At 31.7% G+C, this 22572-nt stretch overlaps 3 protein-coding genes across 5 annotated transcripts; 1 reads left to right on the top strand and 2 right to left on the bottom strand.

The window, feature by feature from the left end:
• LOC134228588 (uncharacterized) lies at nt 1–8445 on the top strand. The gene is made up of 8 exons (XM_062710254.1): nt 1–97; nt 3139–3300; nt 3567–3617; nt 3840–3890; nt 4039–4086; nt 4373–4490; nt 4698–4829; nt 5650–8445. The coding sequence occupies exons 2-8, from the start codon at nt 3166–3168 to the stop codon at nt 5919–5921; spliced, it is 807 nt and encodes a 268-aa protein (XP_062566238.1). The 5' UTR covers nt 1–97; nt 3139–3165; the 3' UTR covers nt 5922–8445.
• A 1269-nt stretch (nt 8446–9714) lies between these two features.
• Nucleotides 9715–13040, bottom strand: LOC134228587 (uncharacterized). Its single transcript, XM_062710252.1, has 5 exons — nt 12795–13040; nt 12407–12460; nt 11963–12104; nt 10440–10571; nt 9715–10169 (listed from the first exon to the last, which is right to left on the bottom strand). The coding sequence occupies exons 1-5, from the start codon at nt 12933–12935 to the stop codon at nt 9934–9936; spliced, it is 705 nt and encodes a 234-aa protein (XP_062566236.1). The 5' UTR covers nt 12936–13040; the 3' UTR covers nt 9715–9933.
• Nucleotides 13041–19393: 6353 nt separating this feature from the next.
• On the bottom strand, nt 19394–22210 carry LOC134228584 (uncharacterized). Of its 3 annotated transcripts, none has more exons than XM_062710249.1 (6): nt 22037–22210; nt 21571–21743; nt 21141–21197; nt 20794–20920; nt 20240–20371; nt 19394–20014 (listed from the first exon to the last, which is right to left on the bottom strand). In XM_062710249.1, exons 2-6 carry the CDS (start codon nt 21709–21711, stop codon nt 19734–19736), a joined length of 738 nt encoding a protein of 245 aa, XP_062566233.1. In that variant the 5' UTR covers nt 21712–21743; nt 22037–22210; the 3' UTR covers nt 19394–19733. The 3 variants fall into 3 exon arrangements, with proteins under 3 accessions (XP_062566233.1, XP_062566232.1, XP_062566234.1); XM_062710248.1 differs by having other exon boundaries at nt 21571–21720; XM_062710250.1 differs by lacking the exons at nt 21141–21197; nt 22037–22210 and having other exon boundaries at nt 21571–22020.
• Nucleotides 22211–22572: the final 362 nt, after the last annotated feature.

Here is a 22572-nt window from a genome sequence, read left to right as displayed (position 1 = left end):
ATGCGCTTCTCATTCTTATAATACGTCCAAAGCTGTGTTTGATTGCATTTATAATAATCAATCGTGTGCACCAGCAAACGAAGAAATTATAAAACAGGTAGGAAATGTTACTTAAAGACTAAGTTCAAATATCCAATACTTTAATTCTATAAGGATTGACTATATAAATAATTTAATTCACCGAAAAGTGAATATAAAAAGCGAATCATACATATATGAGAAATGTTTAAATATGGGCGTTGAACAAAATAAATCATGAAGTCACTGCTTTTATGAATTTCAGATTTAGTAACCAACCTGTTTAATATGCGTTTTTGAATAACTAAAGGAACCAATTTTCAAAATTTACACAGTGGCAGATGCATGCATATATTTCAATCGGAAATGTATGCAATTTCTCGGGAACAGATATTTCATATATTGTAATTGACGGGCTGAACTTATTTGCACCTGATCCCACCTCCGATATTTGGAGGTCCGTGTTTGCTCTGCTCCTATTTTGTATTCTTTAATGGACTTTGATATTGAATACTTTTCGTTATCTCTTTATGTTTCTTTAGTATATGTTTAAGAAAAACATCATTTAAACCAAGCAATTGCTCTCAGTGAAATTTTTTAATTGCTCCCAAGCAACAGAAAAGTTTTGTGTGATTCAAAAATGTAATTTAATTTAAATTCTACCACGATTATTCAAAACTTCAAAGGGAACCGCCGGACATTATTCTCCAATAAATCACGAACGTCATCAAAAAATTATCAGATCAGAAACACGTATCAAATTAAAACAATTCAAATGCATGCTTGGCTGTAGAATGAAATACTTGTTTAGACAGCATCGATGTGTCGTCTTTGTAAGAAATAAACACTGTAAATTTCATAAAGTTGCTGATGAAGTCGGTTTTTATAGCTAAGCGGGGCTATTCCACGGACCTCCCTACACATTAAACAACGTGATTTTAGCAGTAAAACAGGAACATGATTTTGTTATTGTATATTCTCTTTAACTGATCAATACATAAAACGAACAAATTTGTAATTTAAAAAAGGCTATTTTTAATGTAACGAAAGCTCAGATCGTCTGCATTCCATACACAGGTAAGCAAACAAATTTTACCTCTGGTGTTAAATGGAACAGCGTAATCGAGACATGGTGACCTAATTCGTTTCTCTATAGAGGAAACGATCAGCCGTATTTATCCGTCTTGGTTAATAGAAAAAAGTCCTTGTTGTCGTGAATGATGCACAGTAATAACCTCCTCGTTCTCGAAATGTTGTTTGAAATATAAAAGCCTCGGCTAACGCCTCGGCTTTTATCTTTCAAACAACATTTCTCGACCTCGGAGGTTATTCTGCAACATTCACGAAAACGCGGACTTTATTTCTTAAATGACTATTAAATCCAAATGTTATAATAACGAAAGTACCGGGAGGCAAAATCAAACCAACATTTTATGTAATCCACAACACATGTATAAGTAAAACTGACCAAATTGAAAACAAGTCGTGTACCCTAAATTCGTCCGTACCCTAAAATCGTCCCTTAACTTCCCGAGACAAAAACCATTTTCCTCCCCACTTTGGCCTCAAGGGCAAAAAAAAAAAAAGGGAAAAGAAACAATTCCAAACCCTTATTGCATATCTGTATAGCACTAATCATCTTTCAAAAGAGGAAATGGCTACTCTGAAACTTTATGAAGAATTCTTGGAATCAGATTTTTATTTATTATTTTTTAAAATTTAAAAATGTCATTATTTCGGCGCCCATCTGATCCACCGGTTTGATAATGAAAATTACGAAACGTTTTATACAACTACAGGATACTCCCAAATCATCATGCAAAAGGACATAAAAATGCTAATGAGTGAAATATAAAGGAGTAGCAGGAACCGAGTTCTGAAGGGCACTTGTTTCGTTTTGTTTCATTCTGCCCCTATGACGGTAAATTAAGTTCTTTTGTTCTATTCAACATGAAAATGGAACTACTTACTTGCATTTGAGGTCAATAGTCAAACAATACAAATCAGGACAAGAGGCCCATGAGCCACATCGCTCACCCGAGAAGCTTTGACCGTGCTGTTCTTTATCAGATTTCCCCCTTGTAATACATATTGTGACCCCCCATCCCACTGGTCATAATTTGGACAATTTAAAATCTACACTATCCTAGGAAGCTTTCACATAAGTTTCAGCTTTCCTGGCCCAGTGGTTCTCGAGAAGGAGATTTTAAAATATTTTTTCCTATATATTTCTATGTAAAAACTTGATTCCCCATTGCTGCCCCGCCTTACCCCCAGGGGTCATGACTAGAACAATTTAGAATCTACACTAACCCAGGATGCTGTCACATAAGCTTCAGCTTTTCTGGCCCGGTGGTTCTTGAGAAGATTTTAAAAAAAAAATCCTATATATTTCTAAGTAAAATTTTGAATCCCTATTGTGGCCCCGCCCAGCCCCCGGGGGTCATGGTTTGAACACCCGCCGTGTGCTCATTGTCATGATCGGGAAAGAACGGAAAAAATCCGTCGTCAATTCAGTGTATATATAATGAACTAACAATTAGAATGAAAAACGTCAGTCAGCATTTGACTCAATGATAAATTGTATTTGCTGACAAGGTCATTGTATCGAACATAGAGTTTTCGAAATGATGACTTGAAACGAGACCGCTGATATTCTTGTTTCATCAACTTGTTTGTCAATAATTTACCTCGTTTTGAAATTGTTTGTACGTAGAGCATGCTCTTGCGTATCGAATCAACTGAGATATATAAACTCTGTACGCAGCTGATGAAGGTATATTGCTGCATAAGTAAGGGAAGTTGACGATAGAAAAGTTAAAGTCTTCATGTTTATCACAGAGCTTGGTTGTTAGATAAAAGAAATTTTGTTAATGACAAATCACAAGATAGAAAGAAATCAGATTTCCATTTTTAATCGAAGAACAGTTGTCTATGATTTAAAAAAGCCTAGTTTTTAATTCCTTAGGAGGGGTGGTTGTATAAAGTTTAGAGAATTTGAAAAAAAAGTGCGATTTTAAATTTTTTGAACGTAATTTGTAGTTTTTGAAAATTTCATCTAATATAATTCAATCACCTTTGCCTCAAAATGACGTTGTTATATGTTTTCTTCTTCCACAGATTGAAAGCCATATTGAAGTTTATAAAATGGACACAAAACGTTTAAAAGTGTTAGCATTGTTTCTGATGTCCATTACATTCATTTTTTGGCTTGCGGCCATTTCAACGCCTGGGTGGATCATAACGTCTCCGAAACCTCATAAAGTACCCCCACTTCACGTGGTAAGATATAGTGGAATAAAACTATATTTATTCTTAACTAAAAAGGCTTTACTTATAGATAGTAAAACTCCCCTTGTATTGAGATTTAGAATTTTCGTAACACAGTTTGACTGAAAGAAACAGTTTTATTCGTTATATCTTGTCAGAATATCAAAGGAATGAAACTTTTAAACCTTGCTCACATTTAAATTAAACTTTGCACGCTTCTGATAAAGGTTATTGGTAAGAGAACTGAATAAAACTGCAACGTTTTTGTTTCTTTGAAGGATTACTTTAAGCCATCCATGATTTCATACACAAGCTATTCTTCTGAGAAGGTAAAGAAATTGCCATTTCATTTGAGAAAATGTTATGATGAACTGATAGATATTTGAATTAAAAAATGATAAAGACATGGTTAAATTTGTACTCAAGAAATCATATTAATTGAAAAAAAAAATCCAACCACCTTGTTCAAAAATAACTTTGCATGCTTATTAATTAAAGAAAAATTATTACTTAAAAATTCGGACTATAATGTAAATTTATTTTCTTTTCAGGATTCCAATAGTTCTTTTATGACTTCATTTACTATAAATTCTACGGATAATGTAAGGATATTTTAATTGGAGAAATTTTTATTATACTTTTTTTCTATTTTGATCTGGTTTTGTTTGAATTGATAACTAAATTTCTAAAAACGTTCTACTATATAAAAAATACAACTTTTTTTTTGACAAAAATCATAATATCTGACAGGAAAATGATGTCGACACGGGAAAATATCTAGAGAACATCGTACAAATGGTTCGTATATTATTTATTGTAATTTAATTTAATGTTTCGTTATAAAAAGTTATATTTTTTTGTTTTTTTTTTAAATTTTATTTTGAATAATGCAAATTAAAAAAAATAATTAAGAAAAAAATTACAGGGGTCTAAAAATTCTTAGCCGTCAGATTTCTTGTAAAAAGATCCCCTGAAAAGTATGACTAATTTAGAGGGAGTCAAAAATCATATAAAAAATTTATTGTATCTGGTAGTTAAAATCTACCGGTATTTGTTTCTAATTTTGTAAAAATCTTAAATATAGCCACAGATATCCGTCCAGATGAGCATTTTTTATCTCCTCTTATGTGAGAAAGGTCAGTGCCTTCCGGTACCCTACGGCAGCAGTGGATTAAAAGTCACAGAATATCTTACCAGTATTCGTAAGTTGCTTACAGTGTACTTATTTTTAAAAGGAAAACAAACATATTTACGGTGGATATCCACCAAAGTTTTACCAGAAGATACAATCTCGCCCATAATGGAAAATTTATTGCGTTCTTAGAATTCAAAATATAATTCAAAATAATGTGTACCTTTTTCGTAGATTGCAATAATTATGTAATACATGTTTTTTTCAATGTTTACAGCATCGTTTTTTGAAATGAAGATAATGGGGGTATCTGCTCTCGTTTTATGCATTACGAGCTACATTCTTCTCTTACTGAACTTAAAATCTTCTCTTCATGTTCTTGTCGGAGGAATCGTCATGGTTTTGGCCTGTAAGATGTAGTTAGAAATAGAGGAACGCACACAGACATGCACACCCTAAAACAGCCTCGCCTCCCCTCTCTCTCTCTCTCTCTCTCTCTTGCACCCACACAAAGTCATACATATAAATAGGTACATGTATTTCCATCCCCTTTTGATGTCATACAGGTAGGTTTTCGTAAAATCTGTTATTAGTTTAAATTCATACACAATAAAAATATATCTTTTGGAGGAATTAATGTCTTTTAATAAAAATGATATTGTTTAGTAAAAGAATTTAAAATTTTCTTATTTAATTGAAAAAATTGCCAGGGCCAATAATGTCTTCTCATGTAGTATTATTCTTATCGGTATTAACTTCTAATGTAATTTGTTTGACCTGTTATTCGCAATTCAAACATATCTATAAAGAAATAATTACTTTTAGAACTTTCCACAACAGAATTAAGTATTGAACAAGTTTTTACATAATTTTTACCATTATACTGTTTACTAAAAATATGTGATTTTCTTAGTGTTGGTATATACATGTACCTCTGTTTATATATTTATTAAAAACTTACTTCCTAATCTTACATCATAAGAAATATGGCAGCTTATAAATTTTTAGCAATTAATTAATTTAAACTATATTCAACGAAAATAAATATTGTTCTTCTTTAAACCCGTAAAATTGTGAGGATGAAAATACTTTAATATAAGTTTATTACAGTTTTAGGCAATAATAAATAAACGCTATTTCTGATAAATGTAACATTTAAAATACATTAAATTTTTTTTTATGAATGTAGATTTGCTGATTTACGAATCCCGTTTAAATTCTATTTTTAGGTATATTTTCATTAATTCTGGCCATTCGAATGACCGTGCCAAACTTTGAGATGGCCAATCTTGTCGATGCCATGAATATGGAAGTCAATACACCTTACTCAATTATCCTTGCCTTCATCGGATCTCTGTTCGGATTCTTTACTTCGTCATTAATTGGGATTTTATACTCAAAGCTTCGGAAACAATGTGCAGACGACCAGACGCTGGATTTGATTTCGACAACTTCCTCTGACAACATTTCTGTCCTTAAAGAAATCAGTTCAAAAACTTAAAAACAGTTGATATCTATTATTTGAAGAAAAGAAATTCAAATTTACCTGAGCCATATCTGTATAATATTGTCGTGAAAATGTTTATAAATGTCGTCGGCAATGTGATGAAAACAATTTTTCATTCCCCCCCCCCCAATTTTCTCTGTATAGAAACATATACACTGTAGTATTAATTGAAGATTGAATTGTTATTAAAATTAAGCACCCCTAGTTGAATACAAGAGTGTTCCAATGAAACATATGGAGATAACGAACAGTATTCCAAACCAAAGATCCATAAAACAATACAAAACAGGAGCAGACCAAACACGGACCTCCAAAACATCAGAGTTGGGATAATGTGCCATGGAGGAGTGAGCATCCCCTGCCGACCGGTTAGACCTGCCGTGTGCTTCTTGTCATGATTGGGATCCAAGGAATGCATGTGTTGCCTGCTTTGTAGCTTTTAAAATTGTAAATAAACCTGAGAGTGATCAGCTATTTAGTATAAGCATAATAGTTTATGAATTTTCCCACAAAGAAAAAAGCGTTATTGTATAGTTTAAGACTGCAATAAAATCTGTCAATCAAAGAAATGATGGCTTCCCAGCCTTCAAATGAAAATACATGTTCATGTATTTTCCATCAATCCTCAAAGAGAGGTTACAGTCTGTCCTTACAACAATGTGTCCGTCTACAAAATCCACATTGAAAGGACGACCCTGAGGTAATTTCAATGTACATGTATTAAAAAAGGTACATATCATACAATTTCAAAGTACAGTATCCTGAGCTCATAAACATGCATATAAATGCATCATATTGAAATTATAAGACCTCGCCTCTCAGAGTTCAAATAATAAGTATAATTAAACTTCCCAAGGTTATTTTCTTGGTCAAAATGTCAAGTTAGATGGTCACGAGGTCAGTACGCATGGTTATTTATGAAAGCCAAAGAGCCAAGCAAATGCACAAAAAGATCAAATCCACACCTTTTACAGTTCTCGAGATCTACATGACAAAAAACAGACGAATAGACAGACAGGCGACCGTTAAATTGATTCCTAAATGTCGCTCTGATCTGTTGGCGACACAGAAATGAGCCTCAAAGTCATTTTGAGAGTTGCAGTTTTACAAGAAATTAATTTATCATTTATATAGTTTTATATTTCTTTCGTATGAAATGTGGATCCAACTAGATTTGACGACAAGGGCAGTGACAGAATCAATATTGTTATCTGTTTTTTATTGTTTCCATTAAATTCAATGTCTTGAGTGTTAAACTTTGTCATATGATAATAGAAGTTTCTTTCAACTGATGTTTATTATACATATCTAAATGCGAGCCATCTCCTTTTAGTTTATCATTAATGGACACATGTATACAAAAGCTGTGTTTAGTTTTCGGATCTCTTATGAGTATAAGTTTTATTGTTGTTATCTCATATTTTTAAAAATTATGTACGCGCATGTGTGAAATGTCCTTTACATGTATAATTTTTCCGTTCTTTCCCGATCATGACAGGGAGCACACGGCGAGTGTGACCTGTCAGCAGGGGATGCTCTTTCCTCCATGGCACCTGCTCCCACCTCTGATGTTTCGGAGGTCCGTGTTGGCTCTGCTCCTATTTTGTATTGTTTTATGGACTTTGATAATGAATACTGTTCGTTATCTCCATATCCCTCCATATGTATGTTTTATACTTTTATTAAACGTAAATTGTCACCATACCTTTTAGAAATTGTATTATTGCATTCCAGAAAATGATGTAGAAGGGATTCATGATCACTGAAATAATTCTTTGAGGTGAACTAAAAGGGTTTTCAATATCATGAAATATGGCTAACTCTTTAATAAAAATGCAACTCGGAAATGTTCGTATTTTATAGATAGACAATAGCAAGATAACTTCGTTAAAATCACACCGATTCTACATACAAGTACTCTGGGGGCTCCTTTCTTAACGTTTACGTAGTTTTTGTCGACTCAATATATTTGGAATAATAAATAACACTGAGACTATCACATCTGTTTCATATTTAAATGCTTTACTGTCTATCGAAGATAAGGTCAAAAATAACTAAAATAGAAGAGAACTTCAGCTTCTTTTCTCGTCATGTTTCCTTCCTTATAATTATCTTGTAATGTTCTGTCCTTAATTACATAAGATGTTGATCTCTCCAAAAGTTTTGATACTAAAGAACATGTCTGTGTACGATCGATTTTTAAGGCAAGACAGGTACCTGACAGATAAGTTGATGTTGCAAGGATTTCAACAATCTTGTTTTGATAAATGTATTTCGTAAATACTATGGTTGCCACATTGAACACATATGCATCCCCCTCGCCCCCGATTACCATTATTAGGTCATTATATGGCTGACGTGTTTCATACAAATTATTATGTAACGCTTTTTTATGCTAAATTTGACTTATGACAGGGAATGCTTATTCCTCTTAGACACCTAATCGTACCTAAGGAACTTCAGGGGATCTGTATTTAATGACCTATTCGCAGATGTATATGAATTGTAGATTTTTTTCACAGGCACCTGACGTTACTTATTTTTCTTTTAATAAAAAAAATATACCCTTACCTTATAATGTAAGGGTATTTTTTTTTATGAAAAGAAAAATAAGTAACGTCAGGTGCCTGTGATTAATAATCATATAAAGTAAGGAAAATAATCAGATCTCAATTACATTTTCAGGAAATGTTAATGAAATTATCCACTTTGTATTTTCTAATTGTAAATTGATCAACAAATATATTTCACAATAAAAATTTTAAGTATCCAGGCATTTGGAGAAAACAGCCATTTTTTCATACTTGTGTGTAACTTTAGTTCATTTATTTTTGTTAAATTCTTATAAAATACACAGTGTAAAATGTTTGTACTATCAATGCAAGATTTTGCAGATTACTTTTAATTTCATACCATGCTAAAACATTTGTTTCTAGGGCTAGATTAAAGAAGATTTTATTTCTTTAAAATTTTGTACTTCATGGGGATACAAATGTCAAAGTTACAAAAGACCATTTCTAAGACTTTAAAGAATCTTTAGTCGTGTTGAGATGTATAAAATAAAAATTGTTGCACAAAAATTCAATTTTAAGTTTAATTTTTAGTCTTTTAAAATAAAATAATAATTTAAAGAGTTATCAAAGTTATCCTTCCCAGCTGAGGATCGGGTATCCTTAAAACAATTTCTTTTCATAAATAGATTGATATGAAAAAGCAAGAAAAAATAATTTGTCAGGAGGAAACAACATAATATATTCCAAAAGTTATATTTGGTCTTTCTTTTAATACTAAATATGACGATGGGTGTGACTGGTAGACAGAGGATGAATCCTCCTCCAAGGTACCTGATCCTACCTCCGAAATTTTTATTTTTTTCCTTTTTTTCTATTCAAATATGTGTACCAATTATAGATTTGTTTTATTATATCGACCATGGTTCATTAATATATTTAACCTTTTTCAAGCGTATTTTGATTTACAGTTACATTTTTTTTTTTTAAAAATACAAACAATTATTTCAATGTCTATAGATAAGTTCAAAATTCCACACCATAGACAGATTTCAATATTTTTTTCACATAAAGTATAGATTGCTTTAGGAAAATATAAAAATAACAAAATGTGTGTGTTAGAAGGAAACGAATTTTTATAATTCTATCTGGGATATGTGATCACCAAGTAACTACATTCCCTTTGAAATTAATATCAACAATAATTAAAGAACATATTTTTCCTATGATTATGTAATTCAATGTTCAACAATTTTTAAAAAAAAATATTTCAAGGGACAAAACAGGTTTATGGTTTATAGTATCACATTATAAAAAAAGAAGAATTAAGAAAAAGTCTTCTACAACTTTATTTGTAAAAAAAAAAATTACATAGTCTGATAAAAAAAAATGTCATTGTTTGAGAATTTTTTCATTATGTTATGATCTTTGAAATGTTATATTTAACATGATTATACACAGTTCAAAGCGTACTTGTTGGCATGTTATAGATTGAATTAGTCACTTTCTTTTAATTGGGTATAGCGTGGTGATGTTGTTGATGGGAAACCGATCAAATTATGATGTGATTTTGAATACATTTTTCTACTCAGAATAATGACAAGGACGCTAAAAAACAAACCGATTCCAGCAAAAATGACACTGTAAGGAATCTTCACTTTCATTTTCAAAAGTTCTGCAACAGGTATGTTGTCCATGGCCATGCGCAAAATTAGGAACATCTCAAACATAGCTGAAATGTATAAATCAAATTAATTTTTCATTTCCTTCACAAAATCATTTTTTTAACTTTTAAAACGTTTCATATAGATTATACTGTATTTATGAGCGAATGAAAACAGAATTTATCATTTTCTAAATTCTTTGGAAATTCAAGAATGACAAAGGTATAGGGAAGTTTTTAATAAAATAAACGGAATAGCTATCATTTAATAAATGCCTATGAAGTGTTAACATGAAAATGATCATTATAATTAATCGAAAGCAAATATTTTTTTTTTACCTGCCATCAGCATGGTAATTCCCCCAGCTCTAACCCTGGAGTCACTTCCATAATTGAACACTAGAAGATTCAAACTACACAGGCAGAAAAATGTCGCCATGATCCCCCATACTTGACTATCAATTAAGAAAGCTAAAAAAAAAAAATTAAACATTTGTTTTTAAATGATATTGATAGAACAAAAGGAATTATTTAAAGTAAAGGAAATATATAATATATCTCTCAGTATTTTGGGATTAGAGGTCGTATTTTTGTTAAGACAACATACACATTTGTTTAATTTTTTTGCAATGATTTAAATTCTGTTTAATGATTGAATAGGAAAAGATCTAGTAAAGGCAAAAAGCTTAACATCTTAAGAGAACTGGGTGGTTGTGACCATTTTTAGACTATATTGACCTCCTGTAGAAGAAGAGCCCCATATAAAGATATACAAAAATGAAAGTTTTACAACTAAAATTTATGAAGTTTTCCTTTGCCATATAATAGGTGTCAGCTTGAGATATTATGTCTAAAACAATAAGTTATGTCTGATGGTTAATTTGTTGACATTCCAGCCTCATTTATCAATAACAAATGCATCTTATATCAAAGAGTACAAAACTGACAGACACAAGTTTTACCTGTGTTAAAACTAACGAGGGAACAAACGTCACAATCCCTATGATATCCACATTGGAATCGTTTTTGTAAATCTCTCCTATTGCCAATTTTGTTTGTGATTAGGTACATGTAATCAATATGATAAATTACCGGTACAAGAAAAGAATCGCGGCTTTCTCATCATTATTTACCCAGGCAAAAGAGCTCTCTGATGAAAAATACATGATGATAATAAAACAAGAACCAATCTTTATTAAGAGTATTTCAGTCTTGCAAGACACCCTGGCCAAAGTACCTCTAAATTATCAACAAAAATGGGTGCCGTTTTATATATATATATTTGCATATTATATTGAAATAACACTTTAATTGAGATACGTAAACAGATCAAAAACTACTAAATTCTTTGGACTAAAAGGCTATCCCAGATAAATTGACAAATTCATATATCCTTTTTGAGGGTTTCTAAAAATAATTATGCTTATTTGACTCCCAAAGACCTCGTGTCTTTTATAAACAACGTGCGAATTAATTGTATGTAAAAATTCTTTCTATCCAAGCTACTGCCTTCAGTGAAGCTTTTTTTTGGAAAAAAAAACACACACACACAAGAGAACAGTTTTTTATTCCATATTTGTCTGTATTCAAAGTGACGATAAAATCTATGCTATAAAAAATAATGAGAGTGGCCAAATAACCAATATTTCCTGTAATACACAATATAGCTACATGTAATATTGACCAAAGTGAGTACAACAAACATAATACACTGTAATTGTCTCCCGGAAATCTATAATTAAACTGAAGTATTTTTTTAATTACCTTTATTTTCCTACATCAAACGTACAGATACGTTTATGTGTATTTTTTTTAACATCGAATGCATTTCCAATGTATTTCCTAAAAAAAAAAGAACTTACGAAAGAGCTTTTTTGGCGTTATTCCATATTTACTTAATAATGCTTCTCCAATAAATTCCTGACAAGAAACTTGATCGCAAGCGTCCTTGTAACACACCGAGCAATACCATATGCTCATTTCAACATCTACACTCACACTGCCCTGAAAAAACCCCCATTAAAATTAGCTGCAGAAATTAAACAAAAAAGCAGAACTTTATTTGAATTAAAAACGATTTTTACAAAAGTTCAATTCATATTTTGTGGTTTGTCCATTTGTCTTTATTTCCTGCAAAAATTCCAAACATTTTCGTAACACAAAACTTCTGAATAGTAGGTTCTATGGCTTTCTATTTCATGTGTTTATTCCTTTTGACGATTTCATTTTGAGTGAAACCAACTTCTAGCATTTTAATTTTTCGATGATGGAAGATAATATCAATAAATTTTGCCAAATTCTCTTACTTTTTCAAAGGGGTCACCAAAGTTGTTGATCCATTTCCATAAAGGTTTTGAAACCTGTGAAATAGAAAAAATACAATTCATGTATACTGCTCCCAATTAAAAAGTGTCAATCAATGTAAAGCATAACAGGGATGGTAATAATTGTTATCAGAAACCTCAATCATCTTTTACCTACAAATAATATTGTTGTTATATATACGAAAACGGTAACCCTCCCATTTTTTCTTTTCCCCTAAATAAGTCCGTCTTTCTTCTCCTTTTCTATTATATCCATTCTGCAATCCGTGTTCTCTCTCATCTTTCTCTTTCCCATATCTTTCCATCATCTCCTTATTCCCCTTTAACAGATTATCCTTAATCTTTTCTATAATTTACCCTTCTGTCTTACCTTCTGTATTATATGTGGGTCAATATTTTCCCATCTTGCAATAAACCATCCTGGTGTAATCATAGCTACAATCCATAAGTTGAATGTAATGAATGCAAAAATTATAGCCAGAACTGCAATACATTTTGTTGTCACATCCATATTGAAGACTGGGAATGTTTGGAAAGGAAGGTCCTTCAGGGAGTGAACACTTCAGGCAGCGTTTGAGACTTTAAGTAAAAAAAAAAATACTCGTTTTTTTCTTCAAATTAAATGTCCGCTTTATTCAATCATATAAACTTCCTTTTCCGTGTTTTTTGTGTATCTATAAAAATTTAAATAGTATAAATTTCTTTTATATAACGCAACAAATTATCTAAAATTTCAAGGTAGTTAAATATTATCTTTCATCTCTTTTTGCTTTATAGATTTCTTCTTATTTAAACGTCAATTAAAGTTAAAATTCAAGGTAATTTATTCCTTAATGTCTTAATTTGCTTGAGCTTTTTTTATATCATGGAAGTACTTAACATCGGGAACTAAATATTTTATATTTCTAATTATGCATTGCATCACTTTTACCCAAATACTCAAAGGAGTGAAAATTGAATGTCACAATAATTAATATTCATTGAAATAATAAATGCAAAAAGTTCTATTGCATTATTATTCATACTTTGTCCCCAAACAAAATAGATAGAAAATATCAATACATGATACCTACCAAAATGAGATGGAACACACGTTTTATATAATAATTCTATGTTTGGATCAATGTAAAGCGTAAAGCACTCAAGTGTAAATCAAATACCCAATGAATGAAAACTGGAAAATTATGGGGAATCTCCCTTTTCTGGAGAACAGTTTAAATAGACGGAGGTATCCTATACATACCGGTGAAAAAGAACGCCGGGTGAATTTACATTTTGTTTGGTTATAAAATAAATTTCCGTATCAATGCTGCAGATAAGACAATCTAATTAGCAATAAAGTTCACGACAGATGATCATAAAATCTTTCTGTTTAAACTTTAATTAGTTCGAAAACAGCATACAATTCTTGAAACATCCCAAATAAGAGGCCCATGGGTCTTATACACGTAGGTCACCTGGGCATTGTTCGACAACTTTCCAACAATTGAATTTGGTTCGTGTTTTAAGCCAGAGGCCATGGCATTCACAATTTTGAAAGAATCACCATTGCTCATCATAACTATGCACTTAGCATATTTAGTTTGGTTACTAAATACCCATGGGCGAATTGGGGAACAAAAAATGCATTTCAACTAATCAGTAATATTCAGCAATAATCATTAGTGCTCCCACCCCACAGGAACCCCTGACCCTAGGTCCACACCTTTTACAATTTTGGAAAAGGTATCCTTGTTCAAAATTAATGTTTTATTATTATCAAAGAGCAGATTTCAAAGCATTAATTCATTTTCGGTATATAATTTAGCCCCCCACGCCCTCAATGGTATCCTGATCCAGGGGCCTCGAAATTCACAATTCTGGAAGATTGGCTCTTGCTTATAGCATAACATTGTATGTAGTTACATGGTAGTCTGTTAAATACCCAGCAGCAAAAGAAGAATATTTTTAAAGAATTAATGCATACTAGGCTAGAACTCCCGACCCTGGGGTCAGGAAATTCACAATTCTAAAAAAGGCAACCTTCCTTATCATAACTTTATATGTATAGTTATAGTTTGTTAAATACTCAGGAGCAGAGAAAAAAAAATCTCAAAGAATTATATGCGTTTTCACTATATAATTAAAAGAGTACCCCCAAAACAACAGAACCCCTGACCCTGGGAGCAATGATATTCAAATTTTTTTGAAGAGGTGTAAAAACGAAAATTGACCCCCGTAGAATTTCTACGACAAATAGGGTCATTTTTCGACCATAGAAAAACATTCCAGACCACTAATTCTACGACTCCACACCCGTTGAAAAATGACCCCCATAGAAATATGACCCCCTACTTTTTTATACCATAAAACCTCTTAGCTGTGTCTCCTGATATATTTTCATACTTTCAAATGTAAGGAGGGGGTATGCACTCTTATCCTTTCCAACATATATTTGATTCCATATGTTAATAGTAGCATCACAATCAATTTGTGGATTTTTTTGGCTCGCAGAATCCCAATGAATATCAATTCATTGAGGAGCATAGAATTCCGATTATATTTTTGGGTGTTTTTTTTATCATTCAAAGGTTTTGTTCAGAAAATGGCATATGTTTCTGATAACCTTAAACTTTGAAAATTTCTACAAATCCAAAAACATAACATAGAAGAAAGAACGATATGTAATTTGATTACATAAATTCAATTCCCTTAGCTCTGTGTAGAATCTAAATTGTAAAAATTATGACCCCGGGGGTTGGGCGGGGCCACAATAGGGGATCCAAGTCATATATGGAAATATATAGAAAAAATCTTCTTCTCAAGAACCACTGCATGGGCCAGGAAAGCTGAAACTTGTGCGGAAGCATCCTGGGGTAGTGTAGATTCTAGAGTATGAAAATCATGACAGGGGAGGGGATAGTGGGCCACAATAGGTAAAACAAGAGGGAAAATATGGCAAAGAACTGCATCACCCAACTTTTTAGGTGAGCAATGTGGCCTATGGGGCTCTTGTTAAAGATTAAAATGACAACTGTTGAAACTTATTGTATAAAATGAAATGTACGATTCTATGAACTCGCGTATCTTTGCTCTAATAGCCTTGTTACATTTTAATATATATTGTTTTCCTTTAATGGGGATAAAACGGTTTGTATTATCAATGTAAGGTAGAGTATAGCTTTGGTTTCGTTATTTAAGCTTAAAAGCTGTCAGAAATTAACATTTCATATCATAAGGCTACTTAATATTACTCGTATGCATTCGCCTAACACGAATATTCCTACCAAAACAAATGCATCAAAAAATGACAAGGGGTCATTATTCTACGGGGTCATTTTTCTACAATGCACACGGAGAAATACCCCAATACCATAATTTATACAGAAAATTGATGAATATTGACCAGGGGGTCAAATTTCTACGTATAAAATTGATCCCCGGTCAATATTCTACGAATATCACTTTTCGTCATTTCAGAGCCACCCTTCCTCATCATTACTATACATCAAGTTTGTTTGTATAATGCCGAGGAGCGGAAAAGAAGATTTTCACAGAAATAATGCATTTTCACTATCTAATCTATATAGCCCTGTCCTAGCACTAGGACCCCTGGGGCCATGAATTTCACAATACGGGTAGAGGACACAATGCTTATTACATTCATCCGATCAGTTTGACTGCTTGATGTCAAAGAGTACAGAAGAGAATTTTTAAAGATTGCATCAATTTTAGTGGTTTTTGCCCCGCTCCTCAGGGAGGCAGGAACATAAAATTCCCCCGCAGAAGTTCCCCTTCACCCATAGATGCTTTGTGCTAAAACTGGTGGTTGAATTTGGTTGAGCGATTGCAGAGAAGAAGCGGAAAATGTTCAAATGTTAACAAACGACACATGACGCACGGCGACGGACGAAAACGGATAGCAATAAGTTACCTGAGTGACTCAGGTGATCAAATAAAGACGTCCATTTTTTAAAGTAAATTTTGTCACAATTGACTTGCTTAAGTAATCATTGTCATAAAGTCAAATTATATACCAATGTGTAATATTTGTCTTTATAAAGAGATTGTGTTTTGTAGTTCAAAGAAGTGAGCATATGTAGGCTGAATGTACTGATGTGAAAACCTTTAATACTTAATAATTTTACAATTAGTTGTAAAGTAAACTACATGTACTCTAAAAGTGGTTATGTGCAGTGTACACGTTGCGCCCGGGTTCACCTTTTACCAGTAAGAAGTCTTTTCAACTAATTTTCAAGTTGCACATCTGGTAAAAGAAAGGAAAAAAAACACATATTTGATTTGTATGATGTGTTTTAACGACGTTGGATCCTGATATTCAAAGTCTTCAACTTTTTCTGAATACAAGCAAATAAATCAAAGTTATCTTAAATATTTAGAAAATAACATCAAAAGTGGGGGTATATGATGTAAATTTTCAGATATAGCTTAAAAAAGTGTTGATTTTACGTTAAAATTGGCTCAATTTCCCCCCGGATTTTCAGAATATATTGACTATATTTGTCACACTTCGTTGAAAGAATTCATAAGAAATAATTTAATAGATATTTCAGAACCAGCATAGCTTATTTTACTGCAAAAACAGCTTTGTGTGCAACCAACATGGAAAAATAGGTACTAGTATCTAAAATTAACAGTACAGAACATGTGTGTTTACTTTTATCAATGTATGTACGACCATACCATTTGTGTAACGAATTAGCGATTTTTTTTTAAAAAGTGTGTGCATGTATTCTTTTATAATTCTAATGAATAGTAATTCAGTTGCGAATTTGAACGTGAAAATACCGCGTTTTAGTGCTTGGCGTAAACTCTGCAACACAGTAAAATTTAAAATGATGGAGAACCCTGAAATGTACTGTTATATTTCAAAAGGGGAAAACTGATCATTTTCTTCTAAAAAAAACCTTCCGCCACAAAATATAGTCCTTAGCTTTATTCTACTTACATGGAATTTAATCGCGTTTGTTTTAAATACAGTTCAATTTGCATTGTAGAAATGAGCTTTAATGTTAGAACTTAAAAATGATGTAGAATTTTATATACAAAGGACCAAAATCCACTCAAAAATCTCTGGATCGAACGTCCTTAAGGAATGTACTGATTAATGGAAATGGTCTTCGTAAGAAATGAAGGAAACATATTAAGTGGATGTAAATATTAATCGATAAAACCATGGGGCGATTCTAGACGAAAATAATGTTCTTTGAGGTAAAATGAAACATTCTTTTATTCTTTTTGTTTTCATTTATGTCCTTAATTAAGACTTAAAAATGACTCACTAAAATTTGTTTAATTAACAAATAGACAAGAAAATCTGAGCATACATTTAATAAGCACATTATTTGTGACACAGTGTGCATGTGGTTATGATACCTAATGTGTCATGCTCTACACATTCACATAAAAAAGGTTGACTTTTGACATAATGACATTATTATTACTAGCATTTGTGCAAACAGAGTCAGAGTCTGGAAACGAGAAAATAATGGATTCATTGTAGTAGAGAAAGTTTTATGATAAATTAGATGGCAGATAAGACAATCAACACGTCTTTTGATAAAACAAGTCTTGGATAAAATCAGCAACCATTGCACAATTTTCAGAAAAGATGTCAACGTGGAGACATTTCGTCATACTTTAATTTTTCAATTATTGTTAAGCACATTGTGAATAATGCATATAAAATAAATGACACACATGTCATAGAAGCAAACAACTTAAATTGGGTTTTTTTCTTGCAAAAAACAGAAACTCGGTGTAAGTAATAAAAATTCATTTCTCACTTATGTTTTTTTTTCAATTTTGAATACAAAGGGAATATTTACCTTATTATTTTAAAGACCCTTATTATATAAAATTTTTCTTCCCCTTTTCATTTTAAGACGATTTATTATTCTAAGTGAAAATGAATTCCCCAAAACAATAAAAGAAATGTTTCCCGTCTGTTTAACGTTTTCAAGTTAACTTTAATATGACATTTGATAATATTTCTGTTCACTGGTTCAGTGATATTCCATTGAAAAGCCTCTTATGTTTACTTTTTACCAAAAAAAAAAAATTATATGCTTGAATAACAATCCTAAAATTCACATAACATACAATAAATATACTAGTTAAAACCGATAGGCCTAAAATCAGCAATCGTACATATATATATATATATATATATATATATATATATATATATATATATATATATATATATATATATATATATATATATATATATATATATATATATATATATATATATATACATTTCCAATGTCTTTGTCCGAGATAAAATTACAAATTGTAAATGTACTTTATTTCCCCATCAATGTATTGGCGCGGTTCCAAAAAACACGTGCAGGGCAGAACAAACAGCTAGACAGAAGCAAGGCTTGAGCACGTGGATTGGTGGAATCAAAGCATGTAAATATAAGGTTTAACTGTCAGATTTTTCAATTTCATGAAGATGATCAATCGATTGGCTTGCGTGATAATTTTATGCATAAACGCCTTCGGCGTTTATGCAAATTTTCACGCAAGCCAATGGATTGATCACTTCATGAAATCGAAAAATAAGACAGTTATTCCTTAAATATACTTCAGAAAAACAATGGTTTATATACCAAAATGGCATAATATATGAAATGTAAAAGTTGGTTGAACAAAGAAGAAATTTGATCATTTGGACCTCCAATATGGCAGCCAACGGGAAGTAACTCTAGCTGATTTCAGAACTATCGAAACTACCGGCATCTATACTGCAAATCAGTAATCCATTGAAAATGGCATAGTGCATATGGTTTATAGTGACAAAATGGTAAAATTGCACCGACAGTTTATACACAACTAATAAATTTATTTACTTAACGTTATTGAAAATTGAAAAAGTTCTAAATTTTAATGAATAATATTGCAAACAAAAAAATTAATAAACATGTACTTCTAAAAATAAACTTTTTAAAAAATCAGCTGTATTCTAAAATCTTAGTCTAATTCATATTTAACCCCCCCCCCTCAAAAAGGTAGGAAGAAGACTTAAAATTGCATAAAAGTCAATAGTTATTTTATTTTTTTTAAACTCTTGTTTAATAGTAGAATATTAAGCTGAAAATGTCCATAGTTTTATAATTGACATATTACGTAAAAATTACCATCTTCGCTAGCCAAGGGTTTCTGATACGCTACTCTCCTCATGATTATGAGGAGAGTAGCGTATCAGAAACCCTGGGCTAGCGAAGATGAAAAATTACAGACATCCCTTAAACCATCATTTTCAAAATACAACCTAATGAGACTAGATTATACTTAAAAAGTTTTAAAACCTTTCTTCTTGGATGACAAGATTGATAGCAGGAATCGAAGACTTTAGACCATCTGTGGACGGTTCTAGTAGTTTTGAGTATAAAATACGACTGCAAATCAAACCCAGTATGACAAAAACCAGGCCAATACCCGCCAGAATTACGGAGAAGGGTGTCTGAACTTCAACTTCTATGACCTTTAGGTTCAATAGACCGAGTGTGGATTCCACAGTGTCTAACGCCACTTGAACCGTTGCTACAACCATTCGGAGAATCAAGATGGATTCAGATAGAGCTGTAAACGATAAAAATTTTAGAGTAAGGAAGTCTTAGTCATTATCTATTATTTCATAATATAAGTGTAAATAAGATGCTTTTCATTGCTGATGAAAAAATCATTGATACCTATTAAATGTGATGAATCAAAAAAAATTATTTTTTCCCACTTGGAAATAGAGATCATTGGTGTCTTACCGACATAATGTAAAGCCATTTGAAGGCACACAATTTGTAGTCTTACCAGCCAAAAGTACGACAATTCCACCGGCCTTAACCTTCGATGATGATCCACAGTTTAACATCAGAAGTAAAAACCCAATGACACATAACGATAGGGCAACTGAACTCGTTATCTGAAGTTCTAATAACTTAGCTGAAAAAAAAAAAACAGAAAAAAAACAAATCTGATGAAAAAAATTCTGAATCTTTTGAATAATCTTGTTCAATATATTTTTTTCTTTTACAGAAAACAACTATACGTGTACATATAAAATTTTAAGATTGAACTTTGTTATAATAAAATTGGGGGTTTTGAAAAGTTTTTGTGGCATATTTTTTAAACAACTCAGTGTAACTTGTATCTGTATGACTGAGCTACAGACCCTAAACCGTGCTACTACACCACTTGAACGGCACGGTTCGGTACGCTTTGTGCACGGAACGGTTCGCTTTCTGCACGGTACGGTGCGCTTTCTGCACGGAACGGTACGGTTCGTTTCTGAGGTGTAGTAGCACGGTCTAGGGTCTGTAATTCTAATATAAGGGTATAAATAACAAGAGAAGATAAAAGCTTACGCAGTTTTTTCACCAGGGCAGATACTGGTGAAGGGAGATTGTCAAGAGGGACACGAAGACAATTACCAGACGTACACAGTGTACAATGAAAAATTCCCAGTTCTACACGCACTGGCGGCAAAGAAATCTGGAATTTAAAAACAATCACGGTATTGAAATCCGAATTTTGTTACTCTATAGTTTTAAAAAAGGAAATATGAAATATTTTAAAAGAATAAATCAAATTATTCCTTTTACTTAGATATTAAAATATAATATATATATTTTAAAACTAAATGCCTTTATATATTTTTTAGGAAACTGTGCAAAATCAAATTGTAAATGCAATTTTTTCAAAGAAAGCTTACTCTTTTGGATGGAATAATGTTGTTGAGATTTAAAAGCGAGTTCAATGACAAAATGTTCTGCAAAATGAGGAAGAAATCATTTAATAAGTTATTGCATCTTTGTAGAACAATTTCATTTAAAGGATTTAGCTGAAGGATGCATTTATAAAAAACAAGCTTCATTTATCAGCACATAAAGACACATCAATGTACAATTATATCACTGCATCTTTTGATTAATAATTTAAACTTTTTGACACCATCTCTTATCTTCTTTTGATTATGTTACGAATTTTCCATGTATTTTTCTTCTATATTATCCTTGTTCTATCCGTCCATCAACGCAGTATAAATACCGTTTTAATGAAGTATATATATATACTTTTCACTTATGGTACTGCCGTTTGGATACACACAATGCTTAAACATTTAAAGAACATAAAAGACTTACCTTAAGAATGGATGTCGGCTGAATGCTAGTTGTTTTTAAAGTTACAACAAACCAGCCTCTTGTTAAAATGGACGCCAACCACAAACCCAAAGCAATAAACACTGTCATCAAAGTTAACAATAATGCGAGTCTTCTATCCATTTTGATCGTCTCAGGTTTGAAAAAGTTGAAACCTTGTGAAAATATTTTCAAACTGTCACTCCATGCATAAATGAATTATGCCTTTCGCTTTTGTGCATTAGATGTAAAAGTTTAATTAGTTTGAACTTTGCAACCATCCCTCCTTCATTTAAGACGAATTAATTAGTTAATTATATAAATTAATTAGATCATTGACAAGTCGACCTTTTAAATTAAGGAAAATCAACAGAATGTATTTCAAAAATATCAGCAAAGTTCATTTCTTCAAATGTTTTTTATTCCGACACACAATTCAAACAGCATAAGAAAAATGCACGACGATTACTATTAAGTGGTTACCATAACTAAAAGAAACACTTTGCTAATATATGCAAATAAATGCCTTTTATCTGAAAATTTCGCAACCCTTTTAATCATTTCTCTTATATAACTACACGTGCAAATAAACTTTTTTGTTATGAACTGTCCCCGTGTACGTTGTTTTTTTTTTTAGCTCGCCGAACCCTATTAATATACCCATTTGTCTATATATTATGATATTTACTCTTATGATATTTATTACTCTTTAGAAAAATATTTACATTATGCAAAAGACTGCACCTAAATTGTTTTAAGACCAGACAAGTTTTTTGCTCATTTAACAAACTGGAATATTATGGTCTTTGTTTCAAAGGTTTTTCAAATGGGGGAAAATCGCAGCAATACATGCTAAAATTATAAAAACATTAAAGTGACATCTCGAAGGCTGAGTTTTGAATTGAAGACAAGTTAAAAAAAAACATAATTTCCTTATATCAACTTTTGAACAGAAAACTTTTTTGCATAAGCCTAATTTACTTTGATCTCTTTGTGGTATCTTGA

The sequence above is a fragment of the Saccostrea cucullata genome, unplaced genomic scaffold (genome assembly GCF_032062105.1).
Source record: "Saccostrea cucullata isolate Sc308-1 unplaced genomic scaffold, CSIRO_AGI_Scuc_v1 ctg4832, whole genome shotgun sequence".
NCBI classification, from domain to species: domain Eukaryota; kingdom Metazoa; phylum Mollusca; class Bivalvia; order Ostreida; family Ostreidae; genus Saccostrea; species Saccostrea cuccullata.
The sequence above is the reverse complement of the archived record's forward strand: the minus strand, read 5'-3'. Positions and strand labels throughout refer to the sequence as shown.